Genomic DNA, 19,281 nt, shown 5'->3' on the forward strand with positions numbered 1-19,281 from the left:
ACTATATGCCAATAAAACGGACAACCTGGAAAAAATGAACAAATTCTTAGAAAAGCACAACCTTCTGAGACTGAACCAGGAAGAAACAGAAAATATAAACAAGACCAATCACAAGCACTGAAATTGAAACTGTGATTAAAAATCTTCCAACAAACAAACCCCCAGGACCAGGAGGCTTCACAGGCGAAGTCTATCACACATTTAGAGAACAGCTAACACCTATTCTTCTCAAACTCTTCCAAAATATAGCAGAGGGAGGAACACTCCCAAACTCATTCTATGAGGCCACCATCACCCTGATACCAAGACCAGGCAAAGATGTCACAAAAAAGAAAACTGCAGGCCAATATCTCTGATAAACATAGATGCAAAAATCCTCAACAAAATACTAGCAAACAGAATCCAACAGCACATTAAAAGGATCATAAGCCATGATCAAGTGGGGTTTATCACAGGAATGCAAGGATTCTTCAATATACGCAAATCAATCAATGTGATACACCATATTAACAAACTGAAGGATAAAAACCATATGATAATCTCAATAGATGCAGAAAAAGCTTTTGACAAAATTCAACACCCATTTATGATAAAAACTCTCCAGAAAGTAGGCATAGAGGGAACCTGCCTCAACATAATAAAGGTCGTATATGACAAACCCACAGCCAACATCGTTCTCAATGGTGAAAAACTGAAACCATTTCCACTAAGATCAGGAACAAGACAAGGTTGCCCACTCTCACCACTATTATTCAACATAGTTTTGGAAGTTTTAGCCAAGGCAATCAGAGAAGAAAAAGAAACAAAAGGAATCCAAATCAGAAAAGAAGTAAAACTGTCACTGTTTGCAGATGACATGATACTATACATAGAGAATCCTAAAGATGCTACCAGAAAACTACTAGAGCTAATCAATGAATTTGGTAGAGTAGCAGGATACAAAATTAATGCACAGAAATCTCTTGCATTCCTATACACTAACAACAAAAAATCAGAAAGAGAAATTAAAGGTAAAGGGAATGAAATCAACACCGCCACCCCCCATTCCCCAGCTGCCTGGTGCAATACTGACTCATTCCAGATTGAAAGGATAGTTGTAAAACCACTACCAAATTTGGCAAAAGAAAAAAAAAAGAAAAAAAAAGAAATTAAGGAAACACTGCCATTTACCACTGAAACAAAAAGAATAAAATACCTAGGAATAAACCTACCTAAGGAGACAAAAGACCTGTATGCAGAAAACTGTAAGACACTGATGAAAGAAAGTAAAGATGATACAAACAGATGGAGTGATATACCATGCTCTTGGATTGGAAGAATCAACATTGTGAAAATGAATATACTACCCAAAGCAATCTACAGATTCAATGCAATCCTTATCAAACTGCCAATGGCATTTCTCACAGAACCAGAACAAAAAATTTCACAATTTGTATGGAAACACAAAAGACCCCGAATAGTCAAAGCAATCGTGAGAAAGAAAAACGGAGCTGGAGGAATCAGGCTCCCAGACTTCAGACTATACTACAAAGCTACAGTAATCAAGACAGTTTGGTACTGGCACAAAATCAGAAATATAGATCAATGGAACAGGATAGAAAGCCCAGAGATAAACCCACGCACATATGATCACCTTATCTTTGATAAAGGAGGCAAGCGTACACAATGGAGAACAGACAGCCTCTTCAATAAATGGTACTGGGAAAACTGGACAGCTACATGTAAAAGAATGAAATCAGAACACTCCCTAACACCATACACAAAAATAAACTCAAAATGGATTGAAGACCTAAATGTAAGGCCAGACACCATAAAACTCTTAGAGAAAAACATAGGCAGAACACTCTATGACATAAATCACAGCAAGATCCTTTTTGACCCACCTTCTAGAGAAATGGAAATAAAAACAAAAATAAACAAATGGGACCTAATGAAACTTAAAAGCTTTTGTACAGCAAAGGAAAACATAAACAAGATGAAAAGACAACCCTCAGAATGAGAGAAAATATTTGTAAAGGAAGCAACTTACAAAGGATTAATTTCCAAAATATACAAGCAGCTCATGCAGCTCAATATCAAAAAAACAAACAACCCAATCCAAAAATGGGCAGAAGACCTAAATAGACATTTCTCCAAAGAAGATATACAGATTGCCAACAAACACATGAAAGGATGCTCAACATCACTAATCATTAGAGAAATGCAAATCAAAAGTACAGTGAGGTATCAACCTCACACCAGTTAGAATGGGCATCATCAAAAAATCTACAAATGATAAATGCTGGAGAGGGTGTGGAGAAAAGGGAACCCTCTTGCACTGTTGGTGGGAATGTAAATTGATACAGCCACTATGGAGAACAGTATGGAGGTTCCTTAAAAAACTAAAAATAGAACTACCATACGACCCAGCAATCCCACTACTGGGCATATACCCTGAGAAAACCATAATTCAAAAAGAGTCATGTACCACAATGTTCATTGCAGCACTATTTCCAATAGCCAGGACATGGAAGCAACCTAAGTGTCCATTGACAGATGAATGGATCAAGAAGATGTAGTACATATATACAATGGAATATTACTCAGCCATAAAAAGAAATGAAATTGAGTTATTTGTAGTGAGGTGGATGGACCTAGAGTCTGTCATACAGGGTGAAGTAAGTCAGAAAGAGAAAAACAAATACAGTATGCTAACACATATATACGGAATCAAAAAAAAAAAAATGGTTCTGATGAACCTAGGGGTAGGACAGGAATAAAGACACAGACGTAGAGAATGGACTTGAGGACACGGGGAGAGGGAAGGGTAAGCTGGGACGAAGCAAGAGAGTAGCACTGACATATATACACTACCAAATATAAAATAGATAGCTAGTGGGAAGCAGCTGCATAGCACACGGAGATCAGCTTGATGCTTTGCGACCACGTAGAGGGGTGGGATAAGGAAGGTGGGAGGGAGATGCAAGAGGGAGGGGATATGGGGATATACGTTATGCATATAGCTGATTCACTTTGTTATACAGCAGAAACTACCACAAGACTGTAAAGCAATTATACTCCAATAAAGATGTTTAAAAAAAAAGAATTCTATAAAACTACAGTTATATATTGAAGTTATTATTTACGATCTTCTTAATTAAATGAAGTGTGTCTTGAGTTAAAATGAAGCAGTATTAAAAGCTACATTAACATTTTTCAGTCCTGAAGAGATCATTTAGAAAATTATGGCTCCATTTTGCAGATCATTGCTTTAAAAGAAACAATGAAACACAAAAATTACTGTATTAAACCTTAATTTGAGGATCAGTTTACTCAACCAACAGGATCTTTTTTGTTAGTAACATGGCCACAACTAACTCTAATTCAAATGAGTAATTAATGCTCCTGATATTTGATGGTGGTCATGAAAGAATCCGCTGCTGTAACCTGAGAGGCATTATTCACCCTTTGTGATAAGATGTCCTAATAACCCAACAAAACAACTCTTGAAGAGAGATAATAACAATAGAAAACACACAGTGCTTACCAAACAACCAGGCGCTGTTTCGAATGCTTTACCTACACTCATTTAATCCTCATAATAGCTTTATGAGTTAGAGACTGTTTTTATTTTCACTTCACAGATATGAAAACTTAGTCACTTGCCAAAGGTCACCAAGTAAAACGGCAGAGGAAGGACCCAATCATGTTAGCCAGGCTCCAGTGTCTGTGCTCTCACCCACTGCTCTTTACCTCCAGGTTTGCCTCAAGACTCCAGTAATTCAGTGACGGCTGTAATATGACCATGGACGTACAATTTCACTCTCCATTCACTAGCGTAAATCTAGGTCTACCCAGTTTGTACCCTCTATTCAAAGGCTTTCACTGGCTAATGGCTACATGTGCATATTTTGGCAGGTTTAATCTTGACCCCAGAGTGTATCACAAAAGGTGCAATTCTAACAGACTATTCGCTTTCAGTTGATCTCAACAGGGAGCCTAAAGCCTATGAAGTGGCTTAATCAGATAATGTGAAACTTTAGGACAGAAAAGCTCATACTACTGCATTTATTACAGTGTGTTTAACATTTGTAATCAGACCTAAACTTCCAAAATTCTTATGTCTGACTTGCTCTCTTAGTGAGTTCAGCTAATCTCCCTTTCTACTTCCAATAAATAAAACATACCCAGCAAATGCTGTCCAAGGCAAGTTTTCAGACACGCATCTGAATTTAGTATCATTCTTGTTCCGATCAGGTGTCAGGGTAAACACAGAGCCTTTCAGGTGGACTGCTTGGCTGCCCTTTGCCCAGGAGCACTTTTTGCTTTACTGAATTTCACAGTAAAGTACAGCAACATGTTACAGCTCCTGGCTGAAAATGTAAATAGGAGAGTAAAGTTGTCAGACAAGAGCCTGCCCAACTGTTCCCAGAGGATATTATTCATACTTAAATTTACACTCACTTGTATCTCACATCCCTGAATAGCAAAAATGTCACAATTATTTTAGCAGTGATCAAATAAGTTATTTCAATAGCAGGGCTCTAATAAATAAATTTAGGTTAACTAGCAGGCAGTTTAAACTTTAAAACGCCAAGAGTGAAGAGAAGCAAGGGAGTGGTGTTAGTAGCAGAGCAGTTTTGGAAGTTCCCGGGATCCCCTTACAAAAAACAGTGAGAGCCACGAGGATGGAAAAAAAGAAAAAACTATACAGTACCATCTTTACCAAAAACCAAGGGAAAAACATCCCCTGGAACTCCAGAACACTAACTACCCTTAGCAACTAGAATGGGGGAACCACACCTGTGCTAGCAGAAGTGGAGGTTTGAAAATGTGGTCCTGTAAGGGTCAAAAGAGCCAAGGAACCCAGAAATCACCAAGTCATCATCCAAAGGAAGGGCACCGCCCCTCCTTGACGTGGGAACCCCAGGAGGGAATCTAAGTATCACACTGAGAACTGGGAGGAGATCTGGCAGGATCTCTTTTGCCAATGAGTGCAAGGAAAGGTCCCAACCAGGACCCCGAAGGCTCGGCAACATCCAGTGGAAGCTCTTTAATAGAAAGACTCCCGCGCTGAGCAGAAACTGTTGAGAGTAGAGCACGATATACGTGTTAAAAGACAGCTAGTTAGCTAGCTAAGGCTGACAACAGCTAGATCAGGCTGATCAAGTTTAGTACATTACAGTACTAAAACTGAGACAACTAGACATTATGTGCTGCCTGGTGTGATGCAATAGAAAGTACATTGCATCCCCAATGGAGAAATATTTTTACCAAAAAAAATTAAAACCTGAATCAAACCTAGCCTCTAGATCTAACTCCTAGTTTACAGACAATATGGAGGAGAAAGGAATATGCTAAATAATACAATAAAAATACAACCAGCCAAATGTGGGAAATTCTGCAGGATAAATAACCTCACCTCTTCAACAAATAAATGGCATGACGATGTGGGGGTGAGGGGGGAGACAAATTTAAAAAGACCTAAAGATACAGCAAATAAAGGAAATATATAGATTTTGTTTGGATCCTGATTTGAAATCACCAACTCTTAAAAAAAATTTTTTTTAGATAATTGGGGGAAATTGACGATGGACTAGGGATTATACTGTGTAATGGAATTACCACTAATTTTACTGGTGTGATAATGGTATTGTGGTATGTTGAAAATAAAAAGGTCCTAATCTGTTAAAGATACCTAGAGAAGTATATACCAATGAAATAATATGATGCCTGGGATTTACTTTAAATTATTCCAAGGGCCGGCCATGGAAGTGTGAGGGAGGCCACGAATTCCATTTCAAGGTATCTTTGAGCTTGTTGAGTAGAGGCCATAAGCAAGGCTCACCCTCCTGAGTTGAAAAATTTATGGACAAGAAGTTATCACTGAAATCAAATGGTGGTGGACATGTCCAAGGAATCTTTGGGGATTTGATTCCTTTATGAATCTTGCAATAGATGAATGTGCAGAGACAGCAACTGGTGGGTGACAGAACAATACTGGAATGGCAGTATAAGGGAAAATAGTATCATCATGTTAGAAGCCTTGGAATGAGGACAAACAAAGGTTGTGTTCATCAAAAAAATCAATTGCTTCCTCATGTCCCATCTCCAAAGGGCCTGTTTTACTATCATATAAAAAATTGAGCAGTGTACATTTTCATATTAAACTTTCTTGTTAAACTTTTTTAATAGTCAAAAACAAATTCTTCACACAGAAAAAAAGGGGAATAGATGAAATAAGAATGGCAAAATCTTGATAACTGTTGAAAATGGCAGTTCATTAGACTTTTTTTTTCTACTTTTGTATGACTGAAATCCAAAATAAAAAGTTAAATAAAAATGTCTAGGGACTTCCCTGGTGGTCCACTGGTTAAGACTTGAAGCTTCTACTGCCGGGGGCATGGGTTCAATCCCTGGTCGGGGAACTGAGACACCACATGCTGTGTGGCCAAAAAAAAAAAAAGTCTTATGCACAACATGATTTACAACATCCGATTACTATATTGAAAGCTATAATACAAAAGGAGCAATAGGAGTTATTTTAAAATGCTCTAAGGAATTCTTTAATCTTTTTTTGTAGGGTAATTGTCAGGTACTTTAGGTTAGTCTATTAATAGACAAAACTAAAGGTTACCATCTTTAAAAATGTTATCATAAAAAAATAAGGTTTTGTGAATTTTTGCCAAATTTAAAACATTTTCCAAAGAAAACACTATCTTTAGCAGAGATTTCCCAGGCAAGGTGTCCATGTCTGGTACCATTCTTCTGAACATTCTCCCCTGCTGCTCCAACAGGAGACAAACCACATTTCCAAGATTGTTAAATTATTACCTAGGAAAGTTTTGGCAATTTCCCATTCAGTCACATTTTCCAGTCATTTGGTTCTCATGTTTATAGACCTGGCTGTTCACTTTTAGCCAATGTTCAGGAGTGACTTGGCTCCAGGCAATCCTTTTTTCTTTTTTTCCTTTCAATTTTGACATCTCTATGAGTTAGCTGTTATACAGTATTATCACAGGCTACTGCTTTCTGACTCATATTACCCAGGAGACAATTCAGGAATGAACTTGGACTAGAATTTTATATAGCATGCAGAGTTTCCTGAAGGTCTTGGTGCCTATTTTTCTGTAATCTGTGAAGGTCCTTTTCCTTTTCTTTTCCACACAATATACTATTTGAATAGTTCAGGTATCCTGCATATATTTCTACACTTTTCTTAGCCACAAGCAACTGCTTTAATGAGAAGTAGATATCTGATCTTATTATGCTGGTTAAACCACAGTGCAGGTCAAAGCTGCCTCCTTTTCTGTTCCATCTCCATTATACACTTTGCTTGTTTGGTTTTTGAACACATGCCAACTCTTCTCAAAGATATTTCTCTGGGCTCTAATATTCATTTGTTTTCTATATTTATAAATGTAAACACTATGTAATTTCCCCAAGTGACTGAATCACCCTGAAACTACCTAAAAAATGATTTCAAAAGTGCAAATGATTTGGGAGCCAGAGGTAGTAATATTAAATCCATTGACAGGACAGAAGGAGGCAGAACTGTAAAGGGAGACTTTATTTCTTGTTTCCAAATAAACATGTATACTCACTGGTGTAAGAGTAGGAACACTTCCTATTCTACTAAGGGCTGCGGAAGTGACCCAGAACTCTTATCTCAGCTTTCTCTCCTCATAGAGATACGAATACTTGTCACAATCATTTCAGATGATGGAAAAAGATGACTAGATCAGTGATCGTGAACCAGTCTGAGCTTTGTTAGTAGGATGTCAGGTACATAGTCAGCAAGGCATGAAAGTGGATGTTTAGGAAACTGACTATGGACTAGGGTTAGACTGTACAATGGAATTACCATTAATTTTATAGGTGTGATAATGGTATAGTGGTATGTTAAAAAAAAATCTGTTAAAGATACCTAGAGAAGTATGTACCAATGAAATAATATGATGTCTGGGAAGGAATTCACATAGTTCTCAAAGTCAGGGTCAAAACACTTTGTACATCAGGTATTGCAATAACTGGGAAGAAGGCATCTGAGTGTTAACCACTCTGATGTATTTAAAAGACTAGAATTCCTTAACATACTTTTGCTGATATAATATATGCACATGAAATGTGACAAGTCTCTTTTTGGTCAGGTAGAATAAAAACACAGGTGTCTAAGATTAGCTAATGGGGAAAAAAAAAACCCTTAAAATTCTAAACTGATTAAAGATATAAATAGGCAGGCATTGAAACTGAGAGAATCAATGGGAGTGGAGGATAAATGAACAAGACTGATGAAAGGACAGAACAAACAGGAAGTTTCAAAGGTTGATGCTGAAAAGAGGAAATGACTCAGTCACAGTTTAGGAAGGGAATTCCAGTTAGGTGAGTTGTAGGTGAGCCTGGGAAAGCTCATTACCTACAGAGAACAAGATTCTAGGAGCTCACTGCAGACTGTCCTTGGAGTCATGTACACAAAGCATAACATCAATACTGTAAAAAATAATCTCCCAATAGAGGAGAAAATTTTGGTGTCTTTTACTATTAGTGCTCATGACAGTTCTGGTCATTGAACCTCAAGAGATAATTGGTACAATGGTAGCAAAAACTGGTAAAAAAAAGATTGAGGTGAAGGGAAAATATTCATATTAGTCTAGTATGAATTTAAGTTATTCATCAAACATTTATTGGGCATTTCACTGTCCCAGGCACTGGGGGTACAGTTTTCAACAAGAGGGGCATAGGTCCTGCCCCTCTAGGAGGCTACAATCCTGCAGATAAATGACTATGATCTGGGAAGAATATGGTTTAGGATTGCATTGCTGACATTTATAAAACCATGGACAAAGTGAATCCAGACATGTTCAACTGGAATTCTTCAAATAGGGAGTGTAAGAGACAGATCTGGATAAGACTTTGAGGAAGTAAGGGTGCTTGGTGCTAAGTAATTTGCCTAAAACTAGACTGGAAAGTTTGTGAAGGCAAAGATTATGTCTGTTTGATTCACAGTGGTTCACCAGCGACTAACAGAGTATCTGAAAACTAGCAGCCAATCCAGAAATTTAAAAAAAAATAAAAGAAAGTAAATAAGTGAAGCAAAGATTTGCAGTACCTGTTATGTGACTGTCTTGCTTTCATAGTGTTTAGTATGTCACCGAGGAGTACATATATAGACAATTTAAATACAATGTAATAAGTATTAGGAGTTAAGCATGGGATACTATTAGGATACTATACTAAATAATTCATGGATCTGGGAAGCTTCTTGGAGGAAGAAATACTTGAGATGAGTTTTGAAGGAAGAAGGGAAGGAAAGCCAATTGGATACAGCATGTATTAAATTCTTGTGGAATGAAACAGCATTACACATTTGAGGAACCCAAAATGGTGCAGATTAGCTGGAGAGAACGGGGTACCATGATGGTGTGATGGTAAATTAGGCAATAAGAACTTTTATATACTATGCTAAAATTTGGGCTTTATTGTAAGTCTGGTGATCATTAATATATTTTAAGCAGGGAGTGATAGGATCAGATCTGCCTTTTGAAGATCACTCAGGCATCAGTGGTAGTGGAAGGCGGGGGAACAGTAGAGGTGGGAAGGTTTAAATTAAGACATGTATGAAGATATGGAATAGAGATAAAAGATATTACTGAGAAAGGGATTGGATGAGGGGGCCAAGTGAAGGAAAGGTACTAGAATGACTGCCAGGCCTCAGGTTTGAATGTGGTGCCACTTAATATGATAGGCAATAGAAGAGCAGACTTTGTTTTTTTTTGAAGGTGAGTGGGGAGGAAAAAGGATTATAAATCCAGTCTTTACTTGAACTTGACGTACCAGCAGGAAATATTAGTGGGTATGCTCCTCTTCTTTTGATGCCAATGTAAGGGAGATCAGTCACACCCTCTCACAAATTTTTCTTGATGTATATGGGTATTGAGGCAGTACAGTATTTCTGAACTTTTTATGTGCTCTGCGGCCCCTCGCAAATGAACAAGATTGAATGAGCAGGTTGTATGTTGGTTGCTATGAAATGGAGAAATAGTTCTTAACAATTCTGTGACCTCAGACCTCATTTCATATGTAAATAAAACATGGCAGCATGGGTAACAAGTCCAATCTGCTCTCCATTTTAAACTATAATAACAGTAAAGCAGACATGATAAAATAAGATGTACTACTTTATCTCTTGGAAATTACACCGAGTGGTCGTGTATATTCCATAGCGAAAATTTTATTGGTAGTAGAGAAGCGAAAAATTTGAATGCAATAAATGTTATATGCGATTTTCCTGCATAGCTGTAATTAATGAATCTTTTTTCCTTATGTTGTTAAATATCATTTTTGTCCTATTTTTTAACCAAATGGTTATTAGCTACATTAACTTTTAGAAACTTACTAGTTCATTAAGGATGTTTCCGGGCAACCTAAGCACATAAACACACACGCTATGGTACTTAAACGATTAACCTTGTCTTTTATGTGTATTCACATAAACAACCCAGGAAAACATTTTTAGCCGTTCATCTAGGGTTTTAAGTTGTCTTCACAATGCTCTTATTTTCTATTTCCATCAGAAGATTCTGCTATGAATGACAATATTTGTGAGCTCATTCACTTCTAAAATATCAAATTGTTAGTTTAACCAGTCTCCTCCACAGTTTTCTTTCTCCCTCTGCCCACTATCAAGATCTAAAGATTTTCACCTTCCCTTCTCCCAAAAGAAAAATGAAGACAATCGCTACTGCTCCCCTGTCAAACTCCCCAAACACAACCCACCCCAGAATAGGAAAGAAGGGAGGCAAAGTGGTACAAGTTGCGACGCGCGACAGGGAGCACAGAATTGGGACCAAAGCCCAGAGACAGAGAATCAGTCTCCACGTCCGGGAAGATCTGGGCTCTTTGCCAAAAGAGAACGTCCCCAAAGCCCCGGGAACTGACTGGTGCTAGGAAACCAGAGAAAGAGAGAGTGACAGGCAGAGAAAGAGGCCCGACCCTCTGGGACTGCCTGAAAACACGCAAGGAATGCAAAAGAAACGTCAGGAATCCGGGACCGGCTTCGGCCGGCCAGAGCAACCAACCAGGTTAAAACCCAGCTCCAAAGGCAGGCGCGCAGCTGAGACCCTTGGGTGGGGAACGGCGCTGGGGACTGACTGAGAGAGGGGTACGGATTCCTGGGAAGGCAGAGACCGACTCTCTTCTAAAGATTGGATTCGGTGGCCCACCGTCCGGACTCGGCCGCCAGACTCCCGCAGCGAGCCTGGGGGGCGGGCCTAGGGGCGGGGCCGAATCTCCTTCCCCGCCTCTAACGGCAAGCCGACTGCGTCCTCAGTACGCCTGCGTAGGGTGAGGCCGGACTCTTATTTGGTTAGTAGGCGAGCGGCGGCAGCGGCGTTCTTTTCCCGGCATGCTGCGCGGGAGCGGCGGCCCTACGTCTCTCCCCTTCCCAACCCTGCCCCCCCCTTCCCCCTCCCGCCGCGGCCCCCCCTTCCCCTAAAGTGAGTGAGTGAAACTGGCAGATGGAGGAGGGACTGTAATGGCGGCGGCCGGCAGCTCCCTGCTCTGACCCACGGCAGGCATTCAGCAACAACCCCCTCCCCGCCCCTCTCCCAGCCGGCCTCCGCCCCGCCGCCAGCGCGGGGCCACCCTCTCCGGCCCTTCCCCCAGCGGTCGGCGTCTCGCCCTGCGCCCCGGCCGGGGCCCCACACACAATGGACGAGCTCGCCGGAGGCGGTGGTGGCGGCCCCGGGATGGCGGCCCCTCCACGGCAGCAGCAGGGACCTGGGGGGAACATGAGCCTTTCGCCCGGGGGGAATGGAGCGGCCGGCGGCGGGGGTCCTCCGGCCGCCGAGGGAGCGGGTCCCGCGGCAGGCCCAGAGCTGTCCCGGCCGCAGCAGTACACTATCCCAGGGATCCTGCACTACATCCAGCACGAGTGGGCTCGGTTCGAGATGGAGCGGGCGCACTGGGAGGTGGAGCGGGCCGAACTGCAGGTACCTCGCTGGGGTCGGTGTGCGGGACGGCTGCGGTGGCGGGGTTCCCGGCCGGGGGGTGGGGGGGTGGGGCCGGGACTCTCCTCAGTCGGAGCTCGAGGCCTTGGGAGGCCGAGAGAAACCTACCTGTGCGGCTCGGGGGACGATGGTCCTGGCGACGGCTCTTCCTCTAGCCCCCCTCCCCCCTTACCGCAGACGCTTGTTACCCAGCCCTCACTAGCTGCGCGGTGCGGGCTTCCTTGGGGCAGCCATTTTGGCTTTTAGTATGGCGTCTGCGGGGGCTCCTCCGGAGGCGGCCTGCGCGGGTCTCCGGGGCTTGGGGCAGAGTTCCTCTCTGTGGGAGAGAGTCCGGCGAGGGGCTGTTGGGCACTGAGCTTGCTCTTGTTTGTGCCTCTTGAGATGGAGAACCGGAGGAGAGGGATTGGGACGGGCATTTTACCACCTTTACCCGGATCATCCCCCCTTTTCCGATTTGGCATGTCTGCCCCCCTCCCCCGGAGTTGATAACCCTTACTCCTTGACAGCCACGCTTCTTTCCAGGGCTGCTACCGAGCACAGTGGCTTGCAGCTGACCTGTGAAGTTTTCATTTCCTACCGCCAACTTTAAGTACCTTCTTACCTGGGATGCTGCCTTATTCACTTAGATTCCCTTTGAGTTCTTAGCGACTGACTTATCAGCGCTTCTCTGTACTGAATTTTTCTTTTTAGAATACCCTTCACCGTTCTCCATCCCCTTCTTTACACATAAAAAGCCAAACCAGAATATCTGTGCCGTCTTTATGAAGATTTAATATTAACTTGGAGTAAAGCGTACTTGTCTCACGTTACCAACTCACGCGAGGGAAGCAAAGTTAAATATCCTCAGGATCCTTCATAATTGAGCCGGACTCAGTCTTAAGGTGAAACTTTGATAGGTTGGTTTACCTAACTTTTGGAAGATTGTTGGTGTTTTAAGGACTTATGTCTTGTATTTCAGAAGGACTACATCTTTTTAAAAGGATTGTTCAACTCTTTTGGGTGTTTGTGTTTATTTTAAAATCACTTTCCAAGGCAAATTTAGGCTTAGAAGAAAAAAGGCATGCATCTAAGTAGTGTTGCACCTGTTCTTCAGGCTGGTATATATTTAGAATGTAAGTAGTATTGTTCGCTGACATGTCATATATGCCTGGGGTGAATGGTTAGGGAAATGCAGTGTTGAAAGAAGGAAGATTGGATTAGCTTAAAAAGGGTGTCCTCAAACAAATATGTATATCTTCAGTTTGATTTTGAACCAGTCGACTTTTATTTGTCTCTACAAAGTTGGGAAAGTTAAACTTTTGAAAAGTAAGAAACAGATATTTTGACACTTTACCAAGTCTTGAGAAAGTTAATTATAAATTAACACCTGTTAGTCAATTCAGTGTTTTAGTGCTTTGATATACTATTGGGCTCTGAAAAATATAACATTTAAAAAGCTAAAGTCAAAATTGTTTTTTTGTGTGTGTAGTCTGCTTTAAAATATCTGGGATGTATAGAGTTCTGTTGATGTACAACTTTTACTACACCATGTGCAAACTTAATATTCGGTGTGACGCATTTATTTTTAAAAATTGCATTTACAAATGCATTGAGGCTTGGGCTCACTAAATAATACTTCACCAGTCCCTGATACAGTGTGTATAACCTTTGTACTATTATAGAAAAGCTTGAATTTAAACACTTTTCAAGTTAGCAATTGCATTAGTCATTCATAAGTTTCACTGGTGTAAGTAGCTGAAAAATGTCTTGTGTCTAAATTAGTAAAAAATCTGTACAACAGTGAGGTCTATCTATATTGTCTACCCTAGCCCTTGCTTTCCCTTCTAATTCTCTTCTCCTTGACCGAAGTCTTTTAAGGAAGATTCATTTTGCTTGCTTGCTTTCAGTTATCTACTGTTGTCATATTAGTTCTGATATAGCCATTCTAAACTTTTTTTGTTTGCTTTTTTTTGAAGAAGTTCTGCAGTGTTTCTAGACTCTTATTTTTTTTCCAGGAATTTTTATTATTTCACACTGATTCTTTTGGAATAAAATGTTCATGATTGTGTGTTTTTGTTCTGTATATTTCTCTAAAATGTTTTATTGGGCTACTTAGTTAATAGGATTTCAGGTTTGCTTCTGGAATGCTGAATTTGCTTTACACGTCTTCAGTCTTTAGTAAGAATGCTTGTGAGATGCACATTTTAAAATGTATGTGTTGAATAAAAAATTTGTTGGGAAAGTTTAAGTGAAGCATGAATGGATTTAAATTGTAAACTTAATTTTAAGAAAGATAACAGAAATAAGAGAAGTTGCATATCGTTATGGTATACATCCTTGGGTACACTGTTCATCTATACATTATTTAAAGTATTCAGTATTAAAACTATCCAATAATGAATACAACAAGGCTAAGGTATACCTCATTTTGATATAAAATTTCAGTGTGGAATTATATTTCCTGGCTTTGGAAAGGATTTTAAACTGGAAGTTTGCATTATGGTTCTCTTCCCTGTAAAAGGAATTTTGGGTAAAGGTCTTTCTTAGAAGATTGGAACTAAACCAAAGGATGTCTTAACGCTCTTTCATCTTTGTGATGGTTCCTTACCTGGGACTAAGGTAAAGCTTTGTTAATAAGGCTCTAGGACAGTGATTTCTAAAAGAGAGTGCTAGTGGTAATCACTTGTAAAACTATAAAAAGTATGCAGGCCTTTGTCTCATCCTCCAGAGATTTGGATTGATTTGGTCTAGGGCTTGGGGAAAAATGGACTGCTTGTGGGATTTTGGCAGTCACATTAAATAGAAATTATAACTGCCATTTCATCAGCACTACAACCTTATGAGGTAGATATCATTTCTATTTTACAAATGAGGAAACACAAACAGTTTAAATAACTTTGCCAGCTCTAAAGTATTGCAGCTGAGATTTGAACCCAGGTTTATCTGAATCCAAAGGCTTTGTTTGGTCTTTTTACCACTCTTGAAACCATTGTGTTGTATTGTTGTTTTGGTATTTTTTGTAGAAATGGAATCTGACTTGTAATTCATTATGTGGCATACACCACTTCAGTACATTTCAAAAAAGTTTTATTGAGCCCCCATGGCATGCCAGGTCTAGTTTATATATATTGCAAATATGTCCTTATATTTTTTTCTGTAGTTAGTGTGTAATAAATACACTTATGGTATATACAAAATGCTTGTGTGCCAACTATAAAAATATGACATTAGGTAATACATAGAAAATGTAGTCTTGGAGTTTGTATTCTAAAATTACTAATTCTCCAGCAAATGTAAACTTTTAATTAGTGTTTGTGTTTGCATACTCTGGCATACAGATTTGTCATAACGTAACAGATATTGCCAGCTAAAGATCTTAAGTTAATAGGAGATGTTTCTCTCAGACATAACTTGATTTCTTCATTTTTAATGGGGGGAGGTAATTGTTTCCCTTTTAATCTGTTATTGCCAGGGTTTTCTTAGGGTAGTCTAGAATAATGATTTGCAAATCCTTGTTCCTTTTCTATTACAAGATTTTTTTAAATCTACTATGAAATTATAAAAAATAAGAACAGTATAGAGATTTTTCATAAAGGTGTTCCTTTTATTCCGAGAGTTTTAGCTTTCATAAAGACTTGCTGTTATGCAGTTTTCCTTTTTCAAATGGTGGTGGCAGTAGAGTAAAAAAATTTTTATTTGATAGAATTAAGAGTCCACAATCTTATGTCATATTCTCCCTGTTTCTTTTTTGAAGTCCTTGGAAACAGAAAGTCTAGGGACCCCTAATCTAGATTTCTTTTCTCCATTTACCCCTTAATCCTGCTGTATAGTCTTTTTTTGCTCTCTCTCCTTATACCTGTCTAAACACTTTGTAGAACACTTCTTTCTGTTGGTGGTTGACCTTCAAATTGCCAAATCTTGAGGCCTTCTTACAGATTATGTGCACTTAACCAACACTTTCTGCTTTTGACAGTTTCTTCCTCAAAATCCTTTTCTTTGGCCTATATTCTGTGATTTCTTATTTTCCCTTTGGTCCACTTATCACTTTTCTCCATATGTTTCCTCTCCTTTGGTCTCAGTTATCGTTACTTGGGGTTCTGGTTCTTTTTGTTTTCACTGTAAATTTCGAAATATACTGTGTTTTTTGTTTTTGTTTTTTGCTGTTATTCCGATGCTTCAGTATTAAGTCCTTTAATCCTAAAAAAACCCAATGAGGTGAGCACAATTGGTTTCTTTTGTTGGTGGTGGGTTTTTTTTTTTTTTTTTTTTTTGGACACTAGACTATTGGGGCCCAGAGGTTAAGTAATCTGCCTAAGATCTAAGATCGTGTAACTAGGAGTAGCAGAGCTGGGATTTAAACCTAGGCAGGCTGGCTCTAGAGGCCATGTTCTTAGTCACTACTGTATTTTTGACGTTCAGATGTCTCAGACGTATTTCTAACTTCCTGTTTAAATTTTCTACTTCAAATTCAATGCATCCATTATTCAGTTCATCTCAAATGCCTGCCTCTTTCCCCCCACAAAAGGCACTTAACAGGGCTTCCCTGGTGGCGCAGTGGTTGAGAGTCTGCCTGCCAATGCAGGGGACACGGGTTCGAGCCCTGGTCTGGGAAGATCCCACATGCCGCGGAGCAGCTAGGCCCGTGAGCCACAATTGCTGAGCCTGCGCGTCTGGAGCCTGTGCTCCGCAACAAGAGAGGCCGCGATGGTGAGAGGCCCACGCACCACGATGAAGAGTAGCCCCCACTTGCCGCAACTGGAGAAAGCCCTCGCACAGAAACGAAGACCCAACACAGCCATAAATAAATAAATAAATAAAATTTTTAAAAAATTAAAAAAAAAAAGGCACTTAACATGTTTATTTTCCTTTATTCCCTGTTGTTGTTTTTTTTTTTAAATAAATTTATTTATTTAGTTTTGGCTGTGTTGGGTCTTCGTTGCTGCGTGCAGGCTTTCTCTAGTTGAGGCGAGCAGGGGCTACTCTTCGATGCGGTGCGCAGGCTTCTCACTGCGGTGGCTTCTCTTGTGGCGGAGCACGGGCTCTAGGTGTGCAGGCTTCAGTAGTTGTGGCACGCGGGCTCGGCAGTTGTGGTTTTTGGGCTCTAGAGCACAGGCTCAGTAGTTGTGGTGCACGGGCTTAGCTGCTCCGCGGCACGTGGGATCTTCCCAGACCAGGGCTTTAACCCGTGTCCCCTGCGTTGGCAGGCGGATTCCTAACCACTGTGCTACCAGGGAAGCCCCCCTGTTATTGCTAATGTTTATTATCATCCTTCCCATCGGCAGATGCTAAAGAGATCAGTGGGTCCTTCTAAAAATGTTGAGTCTTTGGGTCTTATTGATTCTAGTATGATTATTCAGTGAATATATTTCAGTGTTATTTTGTGCTACGTACTGGGTATATAATGATATATGAAGCAAGGACCTTGCTGCTGGTGGAGCTTATACTTGAGAAATAATAAAATGTGATAAATCAGAAATTAACAGGATGCTGAGAAAATAAATGGTGATGGGAAACCTGTGTAGATTGTGAGCTTTCAGGTAAATAGCTAAGCAATTATTGAGCAGTTCCTATATGCCAAGAATTATTTTAAGTTGTTAATACATATCTTAACGCATTTAATTTTTGTGAAGCCCCTAGGAGGATAAGTATACTTTTAGATCTTAAGTGTGACTACCTAACCATAGGTTTTTCAGTGGAAAGGAATAGCGTTAAAATAAGTTCTAAAGCAGGAAAGAACTTTGTTGGAAGTGTGAGCTGGATTTTAGTAATTCAGTGGGCTATCTAATATAGATAGCCTCAGTATCCTAAAATATATTTTAATTCAGTGATTATTAATTTTTTGGAAATATAGTCTCCTTTGCATAAAAACTTTGGAGCCTTTTCTAGTTAAAAAACAATTTTTTGGCTTCGAATATACTTGAAGCCTAACTACTGACCTAAGGAAGTAACACTGATTTAATCTGTGCTTTAAATTTCTTTACTACAACTATTTTAGTTCAGGGTGTTCCTCCTGCCTGATTTCTCTGGAGGAATCTTAACGTTTTCCCTCCATACAGGGTCCTCTCTTAAGAGTTTATCCTTTATATTGTAAAAGGATGTATCGTATGATTGTATTACATATACCCTTTAATTTTTATTATGGAGAGTTTTAAACATATTAAAAAAATAATATAGCAGTCTGTGACCTCCCATAAACTTGTCACTCATCACTCAGTAACAACTCTTGACCAGTCTTCTTTTACTTATACTTCTGTCCACTCCTCCCCTGTCCCGAATTATTTTGAAGCAAATCCCAGAAACATACAATTTCATCCATGAATATTTCAGTATATATCTAAAAGATAAGGACTTTAAAAAGACAACTGTTGTAGTTGCATACCAAATTAAGAAAAATGAACAATTCCTTAATATTACTGATATTATCAAATATACGCTGTTTGAATTTCCAGTTTTCTCAGTTATCTTTGAAGAGTTTGTTTGAATCAGGATCCAAATAACACATTGCTATTGGAGCCCCCTCCATCTTTCTTTCCTTTTCTTTGCCATTTTTTGTTGAAGAAATCAGATCTTTGGTCCTATAAAGGTTCCCAGAGTCTGTGTTTTGCTGAGTGCATCTCTGATACAGTTTAACATGTTCTGTTGTCCTGTTTGTTTTCCCTGTAACTTGGTTAGTTGGATACAGGGTCTTGATACAGACTGGTTTATTTTCTTTTTGGGGGTGGTAGTGGGGGACAAGACTACTTCACAGGTGGTGATGAGGTCTTCCATCAGAAGGCACAAAACAGTTCGTTGTCTTTCCTGATGTTAGCAGCTGTTAATGTTAGTGTTTAGGAACACTCATCCATTAGGGCCACCCTTAGTTTTTTGTTTTTTTTTTTTAAATTTATTTATTTATTTATTTATTTATTTTTGGCTGTGTTGGCTCTTCGTTTCTCTGCGAGGGCTTTCTCTAGTTGCGGCAAGCGGGGGCCACTCTTCATCGCGGTGCGTGGGCCTTTCACCTTCGCGGCCTCTCTCGTTGCGGTGCACAGGCTCCAGACGCGCAGGCTCAGTAGTTGTGGCTCACGGGCCCAGTTGCTCCGCGGCATGTGGGATCCTCCCGGACCAGGGCTCGAACCCGTGTTCCCTGCATTGGCAGGCAGATTCTCAACCACTGCGCCACCAGGGAAGCCCCCACCCTTAGTTTTTAAAAAACTTCAGAAGTTGAGATATAATTCACGTAACATCAAATTCACGCCTGTAAAGTGTACAGTCATCCCTCAGTATCTGTGGAGTGATTGGTTCCAGGACTCCCCCACCCCCCTCTCCCCTCTAT

At 40.0% G+C, this 19,281-nt stretch overlaps 2 protein-coding genes across 12 annotated transcripts in view; one reads left to right on the plus strand and one right to left on the minus strand.

Moving 5' to 3' along the window:
- AP4S1 (adaptor related protein complex 4 subunit sigma 1) overlaps nucleotides 1-12,499 on the minus strand; it is a 74,216-nt gene extending 61,717 nt beyond the window's left edge. For 4 of the 6 annotated variants that reach the window (XM_082384268.1, XM_082384270.1, XM_082384271.1 and 1 more), the window contains exon 1: nucleotides 12,096-12,499. The gene's annotated coding sequence lies outside the window, so the exon portion shown is untranslated. The remainder of the gene's footprint in view (nucleotides 1-12,095) is intronic. The other 2 variants (XM_082384266.1, XM_082384267.1) reach the window with 2 other exon arrangements.
- Nucleotides 10,966-19,281, plus strand: part of STRN3 (striatin 3) — a 117,236-nt gene continuing 108,920 nt past the window's right edge. Inside the window, exon 1 of one of the 6 annotated variants that reach the window (XM_082384109.1) lies at nucleotides 10,966-11,060. Coding sequence is in view for 5 of the 6 variants with exons in the window: in XM_082384105.1 (XP_082240231.1) it covers nucleotides 11,688-11,969 (282 nt within the window). In the remaining variant the exon portion in view is untranslated. Of the gene's footprint in view, nucleotides 11,061-11,140; nucleotides 11,970-19,281 lie in introns of those variants that run through there. The other 5 variants (XM_082384105.1, XM_082384104.1, XM_082384106.1 and 2 more) reach the window with 5 other exon arrangements.

This window comes from Balaenoptera borealis (genome assembly GCF_965194805.1).
Source record: "Balaenoptera borealis genome assembly, chromosome: 3".
Classification (NCBI taxonomy): domain Eukaryota; kingdom Metazoa; phylum Chordata; class Mammalia; order Artiodactyla; family Balaenopteridae; genus Balaenoptera; species Balaenoptera borealis.